At 36.3% G+C, this 14,038-nt stretch overlaps 1 protein-coding gene across 2 annotated transcripts in view; it reads left to right on the forward strand.

Moving 5' to 3' along the window:
* The window catches only part of LOC128985506 (proton channel OtopLc-like), a 98,407-nt gene that overhangs the window by 78,140 nt on the left and 6,229 nt on the right, over nucleotides 1-14,038 (forward strand). For both annotated transcript variants that reach the window (XM_054405063.1, XM_054405062.1), the window contains 8 exons: nucleotides 6,303-6,450; nucleotides 7,185-7,299; nucleotides 7,870-8,119; nucleotides 9,099-9,253; nucleotides 9,990-10,245; nucleotides 11,603-11,768; nucleotides 12,349-12,529; nucleotides 13,002-13,199. In XM_054405063.1, the coding sequence (XP_054261038.1) occupies nucleotides 6,303-6,450; nucleotides 7,185-7,299; nucleotides 7,870-8,119; nucleotides 9,099-9,253; nucleotides 9,990-10,245; nucleotides 11,603-11,768; nucleotides 12,349-12,529; nucleotides 13,002-13,199 (1,469 nt within the window). The remainder of the gene's footprint in view (nucleotides 1-6,302; nucleotides 6,451-7,184; nucleotides 7,300-7,869; nucleotides 8,120-9,098; nucleotides 9,254-9,989; nucleotides 10,246-11,602; nucleotides 11,769-12,348; nucleotides 12,530-13,001; nucleotides 13,200-14,038) is intronic.

The following is a 14,038-nucleotide window of genomic DNA, read 5'->3' on the forward strand; positions in this document are numbered from 1 at the left end:
CAAAATTTTAGTTGGCAGCGATTGTCAGTGGTGGCGATTAACAGGTATTCGTTTTATGATATAACTACGAAGGGTGAAGGTATAGGTTTCCTAAATTCCTTACATTATAATTTGTAAGTCTCTCAGATATTTTGTTTCAAATATTTTAAAGCGGTAAACAATAATTTGCCTCCAACGTAAAGCCGTCACTTAACGTCCTTTTTTATCATCTGAAACTTGTTTCGATTACGTTTCATGACCTTTAACGCTCTTTTTTGTCAAGAGCGTTACGGAGATGCATTTCGGAGAAATTAAATCGCCATCATCAGTCCTAATATAAGGTCTTGAACTTCCCCGAGAGACTCGACACACGACCGACGCTCGTCTACTAATAAAAATAAAAGTAGGCCTACCGTGTATTTATGTGTTTTATTCTTCATAAGTGTTAAGTTCGTGTATGGGTCTCCAAAACTTCAAGACGCGCCTAATGGGGAAGCTCAAGTCCTTTATTAGGACTGATGATGGTGATTTAATTTCGCCGAAATGCATCTCCTGTAATAGGATACATCAGGATCGACCGGTAGACGCAGGTAGTTTAACCTTTTATTCATGTATTAGTACTCTATTCAAATAGATCCTATACGGATCGTAATACAAATATCTAGTACAGTAGTTACAAATACAAATAGCTATGATAAATTAAAGCTATTGCTGTAGGCGTTATCCCAAAAGTCAAAAAAACCAACAACAGCATCGCTTATCTTGGACGCGATTTGTCGACAGCTGCTGAGCTGAGTCACAAAAACAGCTGTTTCAATTACTCGGTGGTGTTAGTCAGCTGTTTTTGCACATCTCTCCTGCTTTCATTATCGCCTTTCCATAGAGTAGACTTGTTCTGTGTTTTGCGTCTGGTAGTGTAATGTTTAAAAAAGCGTGGTAAAAATACGAATTAATTTTGTTCTATACATTTTTAGTACATTTCTCACAACTTGAATTTTATTTTCCTTAAAATAAAATTGAAACCAAATCAAAGATAGAATTGCGTGAGTACAAGGGCGGTTATTGGTTGCCTTCAAACGTGACTGTTGCTGGTTCGATTATGTGTCTGAGAGGCGAAACTGAAACCTAGTGAAGGATTGCCCTTTACCTTTACTTTGCAGTGACATGACTGATGTTTCTGTATATAGTTTTAGTATAAAATTACTAAAGAAATAGCACAGGCCATTCATATATTTCGTAGCTAACAGGTGTCATGCGCTTAGTAAATGTTTCAGTAGCATTGCCTGTTTCTCTCTCGTTGTATATATAGTCTTGTTGCAGTCCGCATACATTGCTTGTAAACATCAACTACACACTTGTAATGCCAAGTTCCATGTGGTGAATTAACTGGACACTTGACAGCTACATACCTAACGTGGGTTTATCGTGTTATGCAGAAAGCTACTTATTCTTAAAGGTGGCTTTTAAATTGTAAGAGCTAAGCGAATTTCTTCTCATTTTATACTCCGATTACAAAAATAAACATCGTAATGCCACCTGTTTACAACTGTTTACATAGTTGAAAGAGTCTGTCGTAGAGTGTGTCACTGCTGAAGTTTTATCATAGAAAAAACATCCTCCTTGTGTTGGTTAGTCTATGGTTTTATTTTCTATTTTATCTTTTCATACTGTATGATAGGTGATGAGGATATAAAAGATGTTACATTAGGTTATTCTCTCAGTTCAGTGTGGTTAAACAATAGGGAAATAAGAAAGAAAACATTATTTTACACCACAGACTCTTGTCAAGAGCTCATTTGATCTAAGTTTCTTTATTCTAAAACTGGCTTTCTCTAAATCTTCAGAGCGTCCGAGATTTGAACAAGAGAATAGAATGTATATTTTTTATGGTAGAGCATCTATAGTCAAGGGTTACCTGTCAGTTATGGCTGGTCCGTTAATCTGTTAAATAGTCCTATTTTAGTAGGAAAACCCCAACACCGTAAAAATATTAACTATTTTAGATATGACCACTCCTCTATATTGGCTGGCGTTTTGTAAAGTTCACGTTTGAGTTCTAGATGTTTTAAAATTAGAGTAAAAGTAGCCACTATTAACAACAAAACACAAGTCGCGGTGCCACACTAGAAACTGAGTGCGCATTTCTTCGCGTTGGCTGTCATTTAAAAAAGTAACATTTCATATATGAAGTACATGAAGTAATGTCGCTCAGAATGAGAGTAAAAGTGGACAAGTGAAAAGTGACAAGCTCACACGGATCATAACAGCTTTCGTCTGCGTACCAAGGAAAGTTTACGAGTGTTTCTCTATTTACTGTTGCAGACTAGACTTTTGTTGAGGAAAACTAAAATCTCACAAATTCCCAATGGATCATGGCTGTTTTAATATCGTGCCCCAGTGGTACGGGAGCCCGATTAAGCCGTATTGCCAGCAAATCTGGGTTAGCTTAGTGGTTAAAGTGCTCCCCTGACAATCAGTGAGAAGAATCGTAAGTTTTTTGATAGTTAAAAACAGATCTCAATTGTCCTTGATTCAGGTTAAAATAAATGGTCCTGGCAAAGAAGCAGTTGATCTAAGTCAGCAACAGTAGCTCCACAGGTCATCTCACTCCATTCTGCTCTCTCCCTGCATTGATATTATTAGCTTACATGCACTTTAGTGTGTGGCTGTCTACGAGAATTGATCGAATGACTCGTAGATTTACTCAGCCTAGGTCACGCATGGTCATGGTCACTACGCGTAGTCTACGAGCCTTGTATCCTGTCACTTGTCTGTTGTGCTTGTGATACTAGACCTCACCTAACTGCCGCCTTCCTTCCTAGGACATCAAAGGTGTTCCTTTACTCGCCTCTACCTCCGTTTAAAGATAACACTTCTAACTGTTTCGTGTAAACTCGCGTTTCCTGGATACTTTGTATTATCTGAGAACTGTAAAAAGGTTAAAATCGCTGGAACTGCCTAGAGATTACATCGGTTGCAAAACTCGCTTATTCTCTAACAAATTAACATTTTATCGTGGTGTTCTTTTTGTGGTGATTCACAAGAAATCGCTAGCAAGAACATTAACCATGATAAAACTTTGGTTTGACAATCCCTTTTCCAACCCTAACCGTAACTAAAACAAGAAAACATCCAACTGGGGTTTCCAATCAGGCTCCCAACAAGTAGATAAGGGTTGTTTATTCTCCAATTACTTACCACTACACTTAACGAGCTAACATATCTTTATGTGTTAACACCAAGCTGAAAGCTATACTTCTCTGCGGTGTATCAGATAGCACGACTTGCAGCGCCACAGCGGGCGTAGTTACTTCTTCTGCATCTCTATAGTTTATGCCAGCCCCGAGCCTCAATCTCAGCGTAGTTAGCATAACCCGTCCAATCACAGAGGCCGATACCATCATTATATGGCAATATTCAATATTTACATGCTGCACACTCGCGCACTCTCATTGCCTGTAGTTGTTTACTGAATAGTCGCAAATTGCTTTAAATAACCTTGAAAATTACTGAATGATTTAGTGTAATTGGTATAATTCAAAGTGTAGGCCTACATTGAGGTCCGATTGGTGAATGAATTCACTGCACAGTCATATATAACGTAATGAAATACAATAATATGATCATTAAATAATACTGCATACTCAAATGATCAACATCTCCATCTATCAATACAAAAACTATTATTTTTTTAAATCTTTATTGTTCTTTTTTATACAGTGTACAAAAAATGTGTCGTCTACTTTAAAAATGAAGACTTCTATAACGTTTCAAATTGCAAATTATATTTTCATTGGTCTAGTATTTTTTTGGAAACGTAAGATTCATACGAAGACGTGGAAAATTTACAATTTAACTAACGGAGAATCATAAATAAACATTTAATTACTATTTTCGAAACGCCATGGAAAACGTTGGACTTGCTTAATTAAACATTACATTAAATTATGACTACACATAGAATTTAAGAAATGTGTTTTGTAATTAGTTTATCTTTCCTTTGAAAAACTGTATGATTTTTTAAAGGGGTATTTAGTAAGGGTTTATCAGTGTGGTGAAGATTGAAGGTATCATGTCAAAACTTTATCGCGAATTTCGTACTAGAACACAAGAACGAAAAAATTACACGCGTGTGTTGAAAAGCAAAATTAAGACGAAAACCTCTGAATGAATGTGGTTGTCGTTTCCTGCACTTATAACCCAGCTGTCAAAGTTCTGAATTTTAAATCGATACTATAAAATAAGATAAATCATACAGCAAAAATAACATCACAATCTAAAACCAGTAGTGAAGAGTTTGAGCTAAACTAAGTTTCAAACGTACAACAACCCTCATAGCAATTGAATGCAGGACTAATATATCGTAAGCATATGTAATAAGAAACTATAGCACAGCCAATTGCTAATGTTTATTGCGTTGCTTATTATTGTCGCATGGTGCTGGAACCATTAACACGACAATGAAGTAAATTCATAAACCGTGTACAATTACCCTATGCAGTTTTCAATAGCCGCTGCACCGGCAGCCAGTAAGTGAGGATGTATTTACATAGAATGAAGTCGGCCGAGATAATCGGCAGCGATTGTTGATACGTCGGGCCATAAGTAACGAATGTTTGCCTTCCGATTAATCGTTATTTGCCGCTGCCGCCTCTTTAATGACGTGTACTAGCTTTTGCTTGTTGTGTTATTATCTTTTTGCTAACTGAAGTTGAGGTTAAAAAGAGAAGTTGCAAAATCATAATTACCTAGCTGATCATACCTAGTTAATCAAAAGTTAGAAAAAATGTATAGATTTATATTGACATGTTCATACACCTTTGCCTTGTTCATACACTATTTATTACAGTATAAACCAAGAAGAAACCGTATTGATCATATTACTAAGATAATTTAGCGTAAAGAGCATAGAGAAAACATTATTTTAGTCAGCTTCCTAGAATATAAGCTATTTACTGAACGTTCAACCGATTTAGTCCTGGAAAAGTAAATAGGTGTGTGATAAATAATTTTGCTTAAAGAACCAACTTATAGTAGCACTACACCTACTGACTAAGATCATAAGATAATCTGTTTACTTATCTAGAACCTGTACTGCCCAAACGAAAGGGTTGATCAAGTTTCGAGCAAATCATAAAGACCGATCTTTCTCAGCGGCGACCTTCAGATAAGTTAGTTAAAACTCATTCATTCTTCCCTCGTCTTCTCCTTGAAAACACACTCAGTTGTGTCTTGCATCTTTGGTTTCATACACATCCAAGCTAATTAATCTATCACAAAATTCACGTCGTAATATCTGGATAAGGCCACATTATACAACAGTAGCGCCTCATCACGATGTCTCGTGCCGATGCATCACGAGCTACAGTAGCCTACACAGGCACGTTAATGACTTAATTGCTACCTCGGAACATGTCCGATCACTGGTTTGGTTGTCAAAATAATGAAGCCGCTAATTACATCGGCGTTTAAAACACCCCGCAAACGCGTGCAGATACCAAGGACGTTCAGATGAATGTTCCAATTTGCATATCACTTTGCGCTTCATTGTTAGGCAAGATTGTTAATGTTCTTTCGACGATTGGTTTTAGGTGAAATAAACTAGTATGGTTATGTTTTCTTTTATATTTCGTGTACTATGATGGATTCACTGATTTAATGTTGTTAGATTTGACAACAATGGAATTCTGGTTAAACGTAAAAAAATTTCAGATTTAATTTCTTTCTATTGGAACGTCAATTTAACATACTATCCAAGACCCTCTGATGTTTTGCTGCGATGCATTTCGTCAGTATGGTGAAATCTGCAAGCAAGCATCCATTTGTATTCCTTCGATAATTATTTGAACTATTGTTATTGTTGTACAAATTATATTAAAGCATTTGTGTTTTTTTTTGTCAATAATTGCCGATGAAATGAAAATTGAGGCTTAAAGATCTTTGGTAAGTTTGGTTCTGTGTTGATTAAACACGTCACAGCTTACAGGTGAACGTCAGTCAGAAGGTATCTGGCTAGTAATCAAGACCTCTTATTTGCTAAGTTATAATTAATTAACCTACACAAACTGTCTAATGGTTATTGGGATTTTCTTCTTTCTTTATAGTCTAAGCTGAGAGAAACCTCTGATCTGGCTTTGACTTGGTCTCCCTCGACTGTAGTCTTCACCCCTTCTCTTACATTGATTTTAGGATTTTGCGGTTTTACGGTTGAAAGATTGCATTTTACATCAAAGTTCAGTTAGGATCTACTTTTACTCTTCTACGTCTAATTCTTAAATCTTGTCATGTATTCATTTGTTTACAAAGTCCGCCTCTTGTTGCAGTGTACCATGAGACGGAGAGGGATAGTCTGAACGCCGCCCCGGACCCTCCGTCCCTCAAGCCCTCGGGTCGGGACAAGATCCGTCCCAGCAGACTGCTCGGCCTGCTGTCGCCTTCTCACAACGACATGCTGCAGCACAAGGAGCCTTTGTGAGTGACTAAACACTAAGTAATTGAAACTGCCAGATTTAAAAGTATAATTTTTGGGGTTAAAGGACGCTGAGAAAATTTGTTTCCAAAAGTGTTATGAAAAGATAAAGGTTAGATGGGCAAAGGCGACTGCAGGGGAGGAGGCAGGATCATGGCACTTTCTAAGATAAAGTCAATTAAAAATTCACTATGCTCTGTAACGTTTGTCTGGGTTCATAAATCACCAGGAGTTCACTTCTTTAGTTGTGAGTAGGTGGTGGAAGGTCAGCATTAAACAAACCAGGAACAGCTTGGATGTATTTTGACAGGATTGGTCAATTCTGGGGTTAACCTCTGATCATTTGTTTTGCCGGAGGCTTTTGATCAGAAATTGAATTTTTGTGTTTATAAGAAATGGGGTACAATTTACAAGTTTGTGAAATAATTGTATATTACAATCTTGTTGGAAATGGAATAAGATACACTCAGATTTCAACATTTATCACCACACAATACACATGGGTTAAAGAACAGAATTGCCTAGGGGAATTAAGGTTTCATGCATTTTTTGGGTGGAGTGGAATGGAGTGTTTACACAATCTCTTTTATCGCTCTTTACATGTAGTTGTAGTAATAGAGATTGATGGTTGACACTAGGTCTGATAGATACACCAAACAGTCTATAGTGTGTTTCTCCCAAACCTGAGTCTACAATATCATAGTTAATTTTATTCTTGTTCTTCTCACTGATACAGTGGCCACCTGTGGGTGCAGCTGAGTTCTCTCTATGGCAAGCTACTGATCATCCTTATGATTGCCTTCACTCTAGTCGAGGTCATGGACAACAATGTCAAACTTCTCTCTCTGCAGGTCAGTAGAGCTTTTAACTGTGAAACCAAGTTTAATTTTGTCACAAAAGTTTTCTTTTGGTTTTAATTGAGTTCAATATTAGTTTTTAGCTTGATGATTATGTTTAAATTATCCATCCATTATGTTAAAATGATCTTCATCAAATGCTTTCTTCTGATCTTTGTAAAAATCTTACTGTATTCCCTCAAAAGTAATTGCATACAAAATTAAACTGGTTGGTTTAGTTTAGATTACACCAGAAAAACACACAATTCCAGCCTTGCTCTAATTAACAGATATGTAATGTCATAGGTTAAACATACTCCGTATGGATTTATCATCCAATATGTCAGCTAAGAACAATTTTTAAGTACCGTATATGTTTGTGTTCGGTATATGTAGAGGGTACGTTGTTGTAGAAGAAAAACGTTAAGTTGACATCATCATGCCCAAACATGACGGAAAATATTTCAAACACACCCCAAAAATAGAAGCGATAATCTTTACTTAAAATATCCAAAGTAATGGTAAAACCTTCTAAACATTTCCTATACAACATTTTGCTAATTAACATCACGTTTTGTGTGGCAGGGAGTGTACCTGATCTACCTGTATGTGGGCAGCATAGCGGTCATCATCTGCATCTACATCTGGGTATTGGCTGACAGTTGTGCGTCCATGCATGCTGACTCTGACGCAGAACCCACCATCACGACGTCGGTGATAGCTGACGCAGAGCTTGGAGGACTGACGCTCACTCGCTTCGGCTCACTCAAACGAGCTCATCTCTCCAGGCACCAGGCCTCTGGGACCAGCTTCTACCTTCGGATTGGGGCTTTAGGTCAGTACCACCATTACAAAATTAATCTCTTTCACCTCAAACACTCCTTTTTACTGTAACACACACTTAATTAAATACCCCCGCCGCAGCAAACCTGCCGACTAAGCGAATTTCCATTTGTCTGAATTGATTTTCAGTTAAATATATTTTAATAACATTAGGTTTAACAAGTACCTAGGTTTGCTGCTACAAGGAAACTAATAAAGTGTGTTTTTGAGTAAAATATTGATAGCTTAGTACAAAATAAATAAATTTGCCAAGTTTGATAAAAATATATTCATAAACAAGCAAACTACAACATTTGACAATATTCTCCATAAGAATAACATGGGAATTTTAAACTTACAATTTTTTTAATTTTATCCGTTACTAATAATCGAACAAAAATACTTTTATATACTAAATTATTTGTTTTTTTAAGCTCTTTGAAAAGGTCTAAAGAGAAATTGGGAAATTTTGTGTTTTGAGGGTCAAAAGTGAGAAAAACCAATTTTTACCCCATAAAACCCCCCGTAAAGCCCCGTTCCCATGGTCCGATCGTGCTGGTTCGCGAACTCATTCAAGTTTATCCCGCTTTACACCTTTAAACCAAATTTCATCAAAATCGGACAAAAATTACTCAAGTTATCGCGTTCACGGACGTATATATATATATAAGTCTATATATATACCTATATATATATATATATACATATATAAAAATTTGAACGAATAGTGTTTTTGGCCTCTGGGGACATCAAAATGAAAAAGTAAATCGGTCCCGGGTCTAGGTCTTACCGTGCCACCTACGGTAATAGCTACTTCCCTATAGGGAAATTCGCTAAAAATTGAGAGTTTAATGTGTTGTTTAATTACAATAATTATTTGCTAATGGGGCTTATTTTGAGCACTTGTTTCTAATCATCGAACTTTAATAAACCAATATGAAATTTATATGATTTTAAATAAATTATGATGGTTAATGAATATATTTTGGCAGCCTTTGGTCTGGGCACGCTGGTGTTCAATGGTCTGGAGATGGCGATGCACTCCATGATGGAGGCTCCATGTCTCAATGATGTTGTCTTTGTGCATCCTGTCTTACATGGACTCTTCACATTCCTCCAGATGCACTTCCTCTTTGTCAACTCACAGGTTTGTTGATGTTTGGTTGTTTCATTCTGGAAAGTAAAATACCAATGGCTGGCATTTAAAATGATATTAATTTAAGTAGAAGATTGTCCAAGGTGACTGTGTATTAATAAATGAAGCTGAATGATTTGTTCATCCTAAATATGATATGATCCAGGTGGCTTTTATTGAATCTATATAAGCTTATAAAAAAGTATTTTAATTTTATAATAAAATTGTCGTATCAGTTAAGCACCAACCAGAAACAAGGGAAGGGGGGGGGGGTAAAATATTGCAATAATCAACAAGTGGTTATAATTGACAATTTGTATTTGTAGACTACCTTATTGTAGTCATGAAATTATGAATGTGAACCATCTTTACATAAACTTACTTCTTTTCTGTATTTATGTTTCTTTTTTTCTCACTCTAAAAGTTAAGTAGCTCAAAATGTAAATAGTTAAGTAGGTAGCTCAAAATGTAAATATATATGACTTCCTTTGCTAGCCCATATGCATATTTTAGCCGCAAGTGGGGCATTTTTAGGAATATTAACTATCTCTACACTAATTGATTCATTGCATAAACATACAAACACACATAAATATCCTCTTTTGTTCCGGTTATTCCCTCGCCTGTTTGTCAACTAGACTCCTTCTTCTCTTATTCTTGAACAATTCATTTTCTACAATCTCAGTCATCACTTCCATTTCACCTACCCTCCTTCATATACATTTTTCAATATTAGTGCTTGCTGCAGGTGTTAGTGGAGAGGTTTGGGTTGGTAGCTAGGTTTGGCTTCATGCACCTTGCTGCCACCAACCTAGCGCTCTGGGCTCGCTTGGTCATCTGGGAGTCTGGCAATGAGTGGACCTACTTTGTCTACCTGGCGCAGACGGCTGGCGTAGTGCCACGAGCCTCCTCCTACGACGCCTCAGTCCCCACCCCTCTGCAACTCAAAGGCTTCCCTCGCTCTGTCACTGACTCTGCACGGTTCCAACGTGACTTGCGTCATGGTAAGTGAAATGTTAATGATTGCTCCTGTTGATAAAAAAAAAACTAAATTTATTGTGATATTTAATAATCTGATCAGTCCTATACTTTTAAAAATCAAAGTGGGGTGACTTCTCCAACAGTGGAAATCAACAATATTCAATAAAGTGTAACTGTTGAGGCCTTTTCTTGTATCACAATACAAATCTTTTGAAAAATCTCTAAAATAGTAAATAAACTACTATCATAAGCATCTTCAGTTTGTGTTTATAGTGATTTACGTTGGAATTTAATTTTAATATAAGACTGGGACGGGTGGCGTCGTCCTGTAATCCAGCTACTAGGAGGTCACGAATTGTGGATATTTATAGGGATGCACTGTGGATGCGATGCTCACTGGTGTGGATTAACGTCCGCACTAGTGAGTACTACGACTATCCGCAGTACTATCCTGATAATTAGACCAATTCGTAAATTACAAGGAAAAATGTGGTTCGGATTCCACTATAAACTGTAGGTCCCTTAGTTGCCATTAGCTGTATGGGCTATTAATTAACAGCTGTGTCTAAGGAACATGTCGGCCTTAGTCACTAACAAGACTACAAGATCGCGCCACTCATCCTACACTCATCCTTCACTCATATTTGGGTTAAAATACGCACATAGTGGCGTCCCCATCTTAAATAATTGATAATTGATTGATTGAAATACTGTACCTGGAACTGTCATATGACTCTTCTGCTCCGAGAATGGACTACGCAGTTTGATGTTGACATTATCTTCAGGTGGCAACTTAATTCTAGTCCACCAACCATAATAAAGTATAGAACATCCTAATGTTCGTGAGATAAGCTTTATATACCTTTTAATTGGACTGAGTTGCATTGTTTGTATTTGAATTGTAATACTGTACTACTTTGGTCATATACCAATACCATATATTGGTCATATATACCCAAATCATATACATTAACATATGGTTTGCACACTTCCATTTAAGTAACGTTAAATAATGTTTACTTTTGGGCTAGCTACGGTACATAATTTGTTTATGTTTATGATCCATACTGTTTCTGTTCTATATTCATGAGATAAGCCTCTATACATTTTAATTGGACTGAGTTGTATTATGTTTGTATTTGAATTGTAATACTGTACTACTTTGGTAATCAAACATTGTTGGAATGACGGCCTCATCATATTTGATGCCAATGATGGTTACATAATTATGAACCAGAACTAGTTGCCACTGCAATCGTGTTGTATCAACAAAAATACAGGTATGTAAACCTCTTAATAGCATCAATGACAAAATTCACATTTTAAACAACAGTTCTGGACATAAGTTTGTAGTTCAATTATTGCATGGCTTATTTCCAGTTGGCAATGCGACTGCCAGTGCATGGAACTCTCCTGTTTACCATCCCATCTCTGATAGCCACATAGAGCAGGTGGTCGCCTTACATCAATGCCTCAACACCAACTCTCTCGGCCAACTGTGGACCTCATCTATGCCGTTCCTCTATCCATTCATCATCCAGTTCAGGTAAATTGACCAAACTGCTTAATTAGACATATCTGAGCAAGGTGTCAACTGTCAACTAGTTTCTTTAGTGAAAATCCGTGACCTTTTACCATAAAGAATCATCTGCTGCGAAGTTCATCTGTATTAATGGAGAAAATGCCTTGAGTTTAAGAAACCATGAGTTATTTGCTGAGAAAAATGTAAAATATATACATGCACTCTTGAATCGGTTTTTGTTTTGATTTTAATAAACCCTGTGTTACATTCCCTATCTTGTTTCTAACTGTAAATTTACTATTTTATTTTTCTTCTGTGGCTCTGTAGAAATGTGTGATTTAAAATGCATTTAAGTTCAAACCAGTTACTGCGAGCCAGTTAGTGTCTTCGTAAGTTTAATAAACAGAGGACACAATGCTATGAGGTAATAAAATGGTTTGGTAAAAATCTGTTGTTCTTTTGATGAAATAAAATAAAAATTCTGCTGCAGAGCTTACAATTTTGCAATGAAAAGTCCTGAAATTATTTTTATCAATAATCCTTTTCCAAACTGTAACTATAAAAAGTATTGTTATGTAATTTATAAAGTCTTCTTTAATTGCAGTCTGATAGCAGCTGGAGTGACATACGTGATGGGTCGCAACGTTGGTCGAGACAGAATCAGCAAAAAGAAGTCATTTCACAAGAAAGCATTCATCAACAACAACAACAATAATAACAACAACAACGGAGTGTGCAAATCTGCCAACAACTGTGATATGGACCCTCACTACATGAACCCCCAGGCAAGTAGATATATTATTCCTACTTAATTATGTTTTTAGTTCCCATCATAAAAAACCAATAAACAAAAAGGAGTTGATATTCTATCTATATCTATGTTAAACGTTAAAATATTGCAGCCAATTTTCCCATAAAAACAATTCCAACTTTGAGGCTTCAACAGAATGTGTTGCTTGTTTATTTCAATTGGTCCTCATTTAAAGTTAAAAACAATATAAGTTTGAGGAAATTTGTTGCAAATTGCTAAAAAAAACCAATACCAGTAGTATTCTAGGTATACTGGTGGGAGCCTCGTCAAATTGGTATTCATACTATTACAGTTCCAAAAATCTTGCCCATACTATGATGTGGCATCCTCACCAGAACACCTAGAATGTAGGAATGACACTGGCTGCTAGAACCTACGGATGAAGGCAATGCAACAGCACATCTTATTTAACTTGATTTTAGTAACACACTGCTTAACTGCCACAGATTGACTGCACGGGAGCCAGCAAAGGTCTGTTTCTGGGTATTCTGTGTCTTGTGGCTGGTATCGTGGTCATCATCATTTTCCTGGTGGTGAAGGACGACGAAGGCTTCCCTTCAGAGACTCTGTTTTGGATGATCACCGGAACTCTCGCTGGCATTTTGGCCATCAGCTGTATCATGACTATTCTGGGACTCGTGCAGGTAATTCATACATAACTGATTTGTCATGTTTGATTTTAAGTATATCATCTCTTATGAAAAGATAAAGTACGATTTTTTCTTCAATTCTGTAAATTTTACTTTCATAGTAAAAGCAAGTAATCAGCAAAGTAATCACTATTAATAAAGACCTGTACATGTGAAAACATGTAAAAATCTTTATTATCCATGAAGTAAAAAAAAAGCTGTTAACAAAAGACGAGGCTGCCCAAAAACGATCCCATCAGAGTTGGTTCAATGATGCCAGAGTTCTAAATAATTTAATTTTAAAACTATTGTAAACACCTCTTGAATATTCTATTCTATCTTGCCGTTTTGTTGACCGTGTGATCTAATTTAGCCAAATTAAAGCACAGACTAGACCAATAAATAAATAAATAAATAAATAAATAAAAATGCCTTTATTTCCGAGCGTCTCTCAGTACTAATACAACTGTTTTACAGAGTAACTCAGGTCAAAACTAACTAAAAATACAATACTATTATAATACAAGACATCGAGTGATAAAATAAAAATATTAAATATAGGCCTATATACAACTATTTTACAATATTAATACGTTTCTTTAAGTTTCTTTTAAAAGCCAGGACCCCCAGCTGGTTTAGGTCCAAGGGGAGATCATTTTAAATCTTTGGGCCAAAGTACCCCAAAATACCCTCTGGTATCTTCGTTACAGATCAACTGAAGTCAGGTTTAAAGTATGTTTCTCTCCAATTATGTAGAGGGCATTTTGTTCTTGTTATTTGAACAATTTACATAATCTCAGACAATATAACACGTTCTAAACTATTGCTTATGCTTGGGTGTTATAACAAGAGCA

Source organism: Macrosteles quadrilineatus, unplaced genomic scaffold (assembly GCF_028750875.1).
Source record: "Macrosteles quadrilineatus isolate MER2022 unplaced genomic scaffold, UCM_ALF_1.0 Scaffold_2__2_contigs__length_208266976, whole genome shotgun sequence".
Taxonomy (NCBI): Eukaryota; Metazoa; Arthropoda; class Insecta; order Hemiptera; family Cicadellidae; genus Macrosteles; species Macrosteles quadrilineatus.